An 8,229-nucleotide genomic window follows, 5' to 3' on the forward strand; every position below is an offset into this window, starting at 1 on the left:
AGTGTCGAAAGCTGCCTAAAGATTTACCTGAAGGGATCCGCAGCCTCAACTGGGTCCACATGCACCATCAGGTTCCCCTGAGGTGGACGTGGTCGCCTGACCAACTGCTACCAGAAGGGTACCAACTAACACGCGTCACAAAGCAAGATTCGCCAGTCGAGGTACCTGCTGGTGCCCGGACGAACTACCAGCTCGATCCGAAGGCGTGGCGCCCGCGGAAAAGACGCCGAGTGGTGGAGTCTGAGTCGGAGGAGATTGAAGTGTGTATTTCAGACCAGACTCCGACGGACCCGGAGGAGTCGTCGCCACCCCATACGGCGGAGACCAAACGGGAGAAGCCCAGCGAACCTGCATGATGATTTTTATATTCCCATCAACCAAACCTAAGTATTTTAGATCAGGTAATCAAAACACTCATAGAAGACTGTTACGTAGAAATATAGATTACCCAATTCTATCCTCACCTGTACTTGTGTAATCATCACTAACACTACTTACAAAAACTAAACAGGGACAAGATTAAGGGTGATATCAAGGTATTTCAGGCGAAGGGAGATGATAGATTCGAGTTTCTTCAACTCTACCACCCTGTGAAGAGATATGCCGAACATTCTTCCCGATTTTACCACTCTTATTGAAACACGGACTAGGCTCTTATTTCCATATTTCGTTCTGATGCGCTGTTTACTGTCAGCGCTCATCGTTATTTGCTGTTCTATTCTATTTTGCGTTCGTTTCTGGAGTAGAACAACACACCCAGAAATCCTGCCGGTCTTACCAGTGTGCGATTCAAGTCAAGGGTACCTGACTGATTCGGGGTTGAACTACCCAGGCGGTCTCAATCACCGTGACGCGGAGCTCGGGACGTACGTTAAGACTGCAGGGCATCTCCGAATGTCACTCATCGACTTCCGACCAAAGTTTGACGGGCCGAAACACACAGGAAAGAAGAACCAGTGCCAGCTCTATTGGTCTGATCTGAAAGATATGGATTCCATCATCTTGAGTGGTGTAGACAAGTGCGGCGAAATCGAGAGGACCATCCACTGCCGGCTCAATGTTTCGCATTTCGCTAATGTCGATCCCGCAAATGTCACCGCTTTACCAACTGTAAGAAACCGATATAGCCTTTTCGCCCCCAAGGAGTCCAAGGAAACGGCACCTCCCTGTTTTCAAGTGGCGGCGACCATAAAGTGGAGCCCCTTTATTGAGGGAATGGCCCGTCGGTTGTTGGACGTAATCGGTCCTAACCCAGTTATTGTGCAACTCCGCTTGGGGGACAAGAGAAAACGGGTACCGAATAAGAAGCAGAAGTTGACAAACGCCCAGTTGTGCGACCCTAAATTCGTTATGAAGGCCTTGCAACGACATGGCGTGCTTCCGGAATCGTCTCTCTACATCACCACGAACCCAGACGAAAAGATCGACTACGAAGCTTTTCGGCAGGTCGGCTACTCTGTGGTAACTCCAGAAGTGTTTGAGCCTTTCAAGAAGCATGCCATTCTTACCAACAACATCGCCCAGTTTGCTGTAGAGAGCGCTGCTGCTAGAGCTCCAGGCGTTTGGTGGGTACGGACGGATAAGGGCTCGAACGCACACCATAGGGTGATCGCTTTGCACCAGGAACCTGTTGATGATGAGGACTAGACGCTTTTATGGAGTGGCTAAGCTGATCTCTCTACACAAGGAACCCGTTGATGATTAGACGCTTTTATGGAGTGTGTATGTTTGGTGCTCTGCACCAGGAACCTATGGATGATGAGAACTGCAACGACGTGGTATGCTTGGAGTGTGATTCATTAAAAGGCCTTGCGACGACATGGCGTGCTTCCGGAATCATCTCTGCGCATACACCGCGAAAAAAACGACTACGGAGCTCTGTGGTAATTCCAGAAGTGTTCGAGCCTTTCAAGCAGCACGCCATTCTTACCAACAACATCGCCCAGTTCGCTGTCGAAGATCGCTACTGCACCAGAAACCTGTTGATGATGAGTCTTAGAATGTGACAAGTGGACCTTCGATGGAGCCTTCACTCTCGTCTGTGGGGTATTCGGTTGTACCGTTGCGTGTTATCTGGTAGTGATGTGTCACCAATGGCTTAATTCTATGCGTCACTGAACCTTTCGGAAAAGGTTGTGCACCCTGCGACAGGAGCTCGATGCGAAAAGCCGGTGTGCATGTGGTCGATTCTAGGCCACATCTGGAGATGCGGGCAAGTGCCACTGGCGGACTCGGACCTGAATCTGGACCACCAGGACGCAGAGGCCTACATGTTGAATTCGACAGACGTTCAAGCTCGGCCCAACGATCAGGTGGTCGCTCTGAGCGACACAGCAGATCCTGTAACGCCCAGTACTGATATCACAGCTGCATCTCCTGATGACTCTGCTCACAGAGCTAGTCCCAGCAGCACCGTCACATACTCCGGAGAGTACCGGATTCCCCTGACGAAAAGGCGTTTCACTGTTGAAAACAGGGAGGTCGAGGTGCCAATTGGAGGTCAGGCAACCAGCAACGATTCCGAGTTACCCAGTACAGATGCTTCCTGTCACTGTGGACTCTGGGCTCATCGGAAAAAACCCCGAGACCAAATCGTCAAGAGAGCCCGAGATATTCCTGGGCTTATGGAAACGAGCCAAGCCAAGCAAGCCTTCGAGGACTCATTGTTGCAAGCGCCTGTCGGATGGTGTCCGGAAGAACGCATCAAGGTCGCACTGGCGGCATTCCCTCTGCCGGAATCGGGTAGCTGGGTGATGGATGCTCGGTTGGGTGACGCAGACACTCTCGTTGGGATTCCATTTACCGTATGGCGCGGGAAGATCACCAAACTGCACCTTAAGAACTCTCCTCGCTTCCGCCTTGGTCAGTCCGTTCTGGAGGCCGTTTGTATCAAGATCGAGCACGGTAAACTACACGTAATCGCTTTCCACAACTCGCTTAGGAAGGTGGTTTTACGACTGTTGCCTTTGGACACAAAATGGAAGCACACTGTTGCCATAGGGAGTCCAATGTTGAAGGCTGAAACACCCGACCTCTTCCCGCCAGAGAGAGATATTGGCAGCTCTCTACTAGGTGTCCCACCAAGGAATTTATGTTGTGCTCGGAGCGTTATGTGGGCTTACAGCGATGGAGACAGCAAGCTTGCGCTGGTGTGCATCAGCACCACTCTTCGAGGCGATGCGCTGGTGAAAATTGACAAGAGGAGACTGGGGCCTGGCGGTTTGACATTGCGGGTGTCAGGGTCGAGACCATTTATCGTGGATGACTGTCTGGACCTGGACCACAGCATTACCTACGTTCTGAAGCCGTATGTCTTGACACAGTCGCTCTTCGCCTACCAGTATCTGATGCATGGTTCCTTGGAGCCGGATCTAGTGATTCGGTCACCAGAATTCGAGCACGTCACAGCGAAAACCGTCGACTCGGGCGACTTCAGTCTGACACAACTTGATCGACGTCGGCCTGCATTCACCGCTTCCATCTTGCACCTTCCAACAGGCGCTCGAGTTGCACAGTTGGAAGGAGTGTATCGCCATGAGTGGATTCTAACGAACTCATCTGAGCTTTGGCGAGGCTTCCCCGTTGCGGTGAAAGCACGTTGCGCCGAGAACGTTCTCTTCGTTGAGGTGGGCATGGAGCTCCCGACTAGTCGACCGCCGCAATTCCTCATGACCGTGGTGCAACGACCCGACGCCTCCACGCCCCAGCTTCGCGCGGTTCCGCGATCGGCGGATTCTGTCTAGTGTGTAAATAAATGACATCACACGGAGCCTTGCTTGTCGAACTCCTGCAGGGCGTCAACCAAGTCAGGTAGCCGAGGGAAGCCAATCACCTCATTCAGGTCGAAAAACACCTCAGCCTTCCTCTCTTGGCGCTGTACGAGACACCGTCTGAAATCTTCCAGACGTCGCAATGCCACTGGGCGCAGTGCGGACTGTACAAGTGCGGCTTCAGGCTTAACGGGCAGAGAAAACTGACCAATCTCCGCCACCCAGCATCTCCCACCTCGGGTGACGTTCGCAAGATTAATGGTGTTGACACCAGGAGCAGCCTTGACTGCAAATGTCGACACTATGACTGGCCGAAGCAGCCCGTCCCATGAAGCAACGACAACTGCGTGTTCACAAATGGATCAGCCCACCTTCGTGTCCTTCAAAGTCTGCTAGATCCCTGCTGGAGTCGCACGAACTCAACAAAACTGACACACCGTGAATTTCTTCCGAGGCATCATCCATGCTTACGCGAACAGCCTGCAGAGCCTCTAGTGCGGTTTTGAATGGCAGAATGTCCAGGTGTGACGTATCTAATAGGGAGGCAACTGGTTTCAGTGCGGGCTGCTCAGGTGAGAGGGAATTCACCCCTCGCATCTTGCTGTCGACAAAAAAGCAGAAGAACGCAAACGAGTTCTTCTGAGGATGGTCCCTCTCGCCATAGATGCAAATATACAGAGGCGCCGCTGAGGCTCGAGTGGAATGGCCCGACTTTCGGCGCGCTATTGTGCTGCCGGAATGGCGTTGTCGTCGTATCATTCAGGAAAATGCGATTAACAATGACAATCATTATGATTAACGATTACGCTGCAGTTTTCACCACACATCGCTGCACTTACTCTTAAATTAAAAAAACAAAGCGAACAGTTTTAAACGGAATCACCTTGAAGAAACCGATTCCGACATCTGCTTGGTGGACATTGACTTGAGGTCGGTTTTAGATTCGTCAGTGAACACGTGGGAGTGTCGCTTCTCTTTCCAGGTCGCGTTGGGGTTGACTGGCGCCTGTGTGCGAGTGTTGGTCTTCAGGCAGTTGCCCATACGAAATTTAGAGAATTGATGCTCGGCTCGTCGGACTTCAGTTTTCTTCTGACCACCTGGACGCCTCGGACGCCAGTTCGGTTAAATTGGCCAACAGCATGTCATGCACAGGTGTAGAGCACTGGAAAAGAGTGAGCAAACAGTCACCTCACGTCAACTTTCCGGAAGTCAGGCACCGCGTCGATCTGCCTGTGTAGATCAGCGGTAACTTTGTCAACACCCTCAATGAATAGCCGAACGGTATCCTGCAGACGCTGTCGCTGCTCTTGAGTCTCTAGACGTTCAGGGCCCGCTATGCTTTCAATGGCGATCCTTTGATTGTCCAGCAGCGATAGTACATCAGAGCCCAGTGTCTGGACGAAGGCCTCCTGCTCTGCGGGCTTCATTGGCTGGGGGAACTGAGGTGGTTCGGCCATCAGTGAGATTTGCGCAATTCACTCGAGAGGTCAAATGTTCTCGCAAAAACCGAAAGGCTCTCAGGGTCCTTTGATTTGATCGCAGCCTCCAGGCACTGTCGAACGCTTGTGAACCCCGATTGCAACGCTATGAGATGCGGTTCGATGGACGAGAGGTCGGAAAAATCCTCGTAGCCCTCCAGGTGGAACTTCACGCATATCTCTTGTAGGAACCGGCGCCTATCAGTGGAGCTCTTTTTCCCTTGAGCAGTCTTGAGTTCTGGAACGATAATGCCTTGCAGCGGATTGAACAAATTGGTTGCACGCAAAGCGTTGACGCTTCGAATTCCTCCAGCGGTCTCTTCAGAAACCACAAGCAAGTCAAATTCTCGCCGAGTCCCAGCGATATCGAGGTCGTGATGCAACTGCTCTACGCGCAACTCGGGCTCCTGTAGAATGCACGACGCTACCAGTTGCGTGTAGATCTGAACACGGAGACATCGTTCAGCAAAGGGCTCCAGAAATGCGCGGTGCATCTTCCTTTGAAGCATTTTCTCAGCGGTAACACCAATTGTTAGACTTCCACCGGACGCCGCCAGAATGGCCTCCAGAAGCAACAATTGATGACCGACGTGGAGGTGATCAAAGGTGCCTCCAAACGCGACTCGTCGAGGTTTTGCAATCTCTACATCGAGCTCACTCGGCTCAATGTCAGCCTTGTGCACACTATGGGTCCACGGCAAGCGCCGCAGCTGCACGATGCCGGTAAGAGCCTTCGCTGTGGCCTGCCAATCGTCCACACACACAGGAATCACGAAGCAATCAGCCTCTGTTTCCAACTCAACTAAGACAGCTGCCCATTCTCTAACTAGGGCTCCTAGGCCGCTCGTTCCGCCTCTGTACTCTATCACGAGAAACAGTTCTCGCACTAAGCCTGAGACGTGGTCCTGTACGAGACGTCGGTTGGAATTCCCCGCCACCACGAGAGTCAACGAAGACATCAAAAATCCAGCTTTCGCGTGATGACTAACTATTGCGTCATTTTCATATGCGACGTCGGCTCGGCTTGACAGAGTGAGACGTCCCGATACATCTCACGAAGCTACATGGCCGATCGTGTCCAGGCACGGGCGAAGGCCGCTGCCAACAAGTTTTACGAAACCTCCAAGGAGAAATTTTGGGGGCAAACGAAATGTGCGACAACGTTCTCCTCCACATACAGCCGTTCAGCTGGGGTTGTGTGTCGGTGGGATGATGCTATTCTGCATGTGCTGTGGAAGAGCCCTCTCGCGAATGGTAGACGGGTGCAAGGCTTTCAGCTACATCATGTGTGCAATAGCTCGGTCAGTGTCGGCGGTGCTGGTGAGTTCGTGGCTCTAGATGCCATCGTTCGATCTAATGTTGACACAGAGAGTTTGCGTACGAGCTTCCTCGTGGGGATTTCGACGTTGTCGGAAACAGCCAACCTCAGAACCTGCCCGTGATATGACTGTGACAGAGCCGAACATTCCGCTCGACCCAATGAATCCCTTGGAGATTGAGTCCTTGGAAAACGAGACCACGTTTGCTTGATGCCTCGTCGTGCGAGATACCAGCCACTCCAAGCAAGGGAAAGGCCCTCTACCACACTTCCCTACCTTATGTGACGCGGACTTCGCCTGACGGCGGCCTCTACCACACTCTGTGTTGCTGCCTTTTTCTTCGCCTTCTGCTCCCCGCTTCTTGGTCGAATATGTGGGCCATTTTTGTCCCTCGCGACCTTTGCTGACTTCTTGCCCCTTTTGTGGGTGACGAAAGGGGTGGTTAATATCAGGCCGGGCGTAGTCAGGTTGAATTCCTCCACCGCGCCTTTCCCTTGTTTTAGTGCGTTTGTGACAACTGCCTCATTCGACCCATCGCTGGCACGTTCCGTTTTGCGAGGAGGCCCTTCCGGATGTTGGGCGCTGGAAAAAGCAACTGCTTTGGCTTTGAGAAGCCTGTCGATCTGTGGTTTGAGCACAGGTACGGCCGCGCTTGCGTTGGTGTGAGGCGGACGGGCGGCCTCCATTGTATGTACGGTTAGGTTGCCTTCCCGCGCGGAGGAAGGCGACAGGTCCGTGTATTCCTGGTGGTTTGAAGCACGGTGTTCCGCAATCCCACCCTTTCTCTTCTCACGAACAGGCTGAGGCTTCTTCTCTGGTATCCCAGTTGTGATTGGCAGAGGGCTAAGAGAGCATGATTTCGCGTTCTTCGCGGTGCGGGTCACAGCAGGTCGCGGCTTCTTAATCTCCACTTGGGGGACACTCCTTTGACCAGATGGGTTCCGACCGCTCAATGGAGTTCCCTTCACAACCTTGGGGGCTTTCTTCACGTTCAGCATACCGTGCATGTGTCGCACCTGTGCTGCGAAGTACGAGGATCCGATGACGTCTTGATGCGTTATCATAAAGGACTGGTCCGGTGGCTGACCAACCTCTCCGTATATACAACCAGGCAACAGCAAGTCTCTTATCGACATTTGTAGCTCTGATGGGGGCTCTGGACTCGGAGGTCGTTGAGGAGCTGTCAAGTGATCGGCTCCTTCGTTATGTGCCACGCGCATGAGGTTAACAGGTGGAAGGTGGATTCTTATGGCCGTACTGGTTATACCGCGCAGCGGTTTGGCAGCATGCCGCCTTTCCTTCTTTCCAATCTTTTTCTTGCACCGCTCTTTGGAGGTTCCTTTTGGTTTCTTCTTCAATGCCTCTTCATATTTCGCTTTTGAAGGCCTGTAGATCACCGGTGGTTCGACAATACCCCCTCCGGTTTTCGACTTTGACTCCGGCGAGTCATCAGAAGTGTAGCCTTCCAATATTCCAAATCGGTTGTATAGCCATCTGTTGGACACCCCTGTTAACGACGGGTCCTTCTCAAGTGCAAAACGACGATCGGTTAGGGAGAACAGATTCTCGCGGATCCTTCGCGGTAAGTGATCTGTGTGGTTCTTGTGTGTGTCCCACTTTTCATTCCTGACTCAAGTCCAAAAGGCAGATAGTCCATGGTGA

At 52.4% G+C, this 8,229-nt stretch overlaps 6 protein-coding genes across 7 annotated transcripts; 3 read left to right on the forward strand and 3 right to left on the reverse strand.

Annotated features, from left to right (window-relative positions):
* Positions 1-59: 59 nt before the first annotated feature.
* Positions 60-356, forward strand: KVP17_005150 (uncharacterized protein; the record flags this gene model as incomplete). Its single annotated transcript, XM_068514943.1, has 1 exon — positions 60-356. One exon carries the CDS (start codon positions 60-62, stop codon positions 354-356), a length of 297 nt encoding a protein of 98 aa, XP_068379764.1.
* Positions 357-675: 319 nt separating this feature from the next.
* KVP17_005152 (uncharacterized protein) lies at positions 676-1,647 on the forward strand (the record flags this gene model as incomplete). Its single annotated transcript, XM_068514945.1, has 1 exon — positions 676-1,647. The coding sequence occupies one exon, from the start codon at positions 676-678 to the stop codon at positions 1,645-1,647; it is 972 nt and encodes a 323-aa protein (XP_068379766.1).
* Positions 1,648-2,177: 530 nt separating this feature from the next.
* KVP17_005153 (uncharacterized protein) lies at positions 2,178-3,743 on the forward strand (the record flags this gene model as incomplete). The annotated part of the gene is made up of 1 exon (XM_068514946.1): positions 2,178-3,743. One exon carries the CDS (start codon positions 2,178-2,180, stop codon positions 3,741-3,743), a length of 1,566 nt encoding a protein of 521 aa, XP_068379767.1.
* Positions 3,744-3,760: 17 nt separating this feature from the next.
* Positions 3,761-4,811, reverse strand: KVP17_005272 (uncharacterized protein; the record flags this gene model as incomplete). The annotated part of the gene is made up of 3 exons (XM_068515077.1): positions 3,761-4,113; positions 4,142-4,500; positions 4,654-4,811. The coding sequence occupies 3 exons, from the start codon at positions 4,809-4,811 to the stop codon at positions 3,761-3,763; spliced, it is 870 nt and encodes a 289-aa protein (XP_068379768.1).
* A 415-nt stretch (positions 4,812-5,226) lies between these two features.
* KVP17_005151 (uncharacterized protein) lies at positions 5,227-6,207 on the reverse strand (the record flags this gene model as incomplete). Its single annotated transcript, XM_068514944.1, has 1 exon — positions 5,227-6,207. One exon carries the CDS (start codon positions 6,205-6,207, stop codon positions 5,227-5,229), a length of 981 nt encoding a protein of 326 aa, XP_068379765.1.
* Positions 6,208-6,839: 632 nt separating this feature from the next.
* On the reverse strand, positions 6,840-8,191 carry KVP17_005149 (uncharacterized protein; the record flags this gene model as incomplete). Of its 2 annotated transcripts, XM_068514941.1 has the most annotated exons (2): positions 6,840-8,158; positions 8,185-8,191. In XM_068514941.1, the coding sequence occupies 2 exons, from the start codon at positions 8,189-8,191 to the stop codon at positions 6,840-6,842; spliced, it is 1,326 nt and encodes a 441-aa protein (XP_068379762.1). The 2 variants fall into 2 exon arrangements, with proteins under 2 accessions (XP_068379762.1, XP_068379763.1); XM_068514942.1 differs by lacking the exon at positions 8,185-8,191 and having other exon boundaries at positions 6,840-7,703.
* Between the last annotated feature and the right edge of the window lie 38 nt (positions 8,192-8,229).

This window comes from the organism of the source record quoted next (genome assembly GCF_019968985.1).
Source record: "MAG: Porospora cf. gigantea B chromosome Unknown PgB_NODE_1056_length_8229_cov_135.342, whole genome shotgun sequence".
In the NCBI taxonomy this organism is placed as follows: Eukaryota; Apicomplexa; class Conoidasida; order Eugregarinorida; family Porosporidae; genus Porospora; species Porospora cf. gigantea B.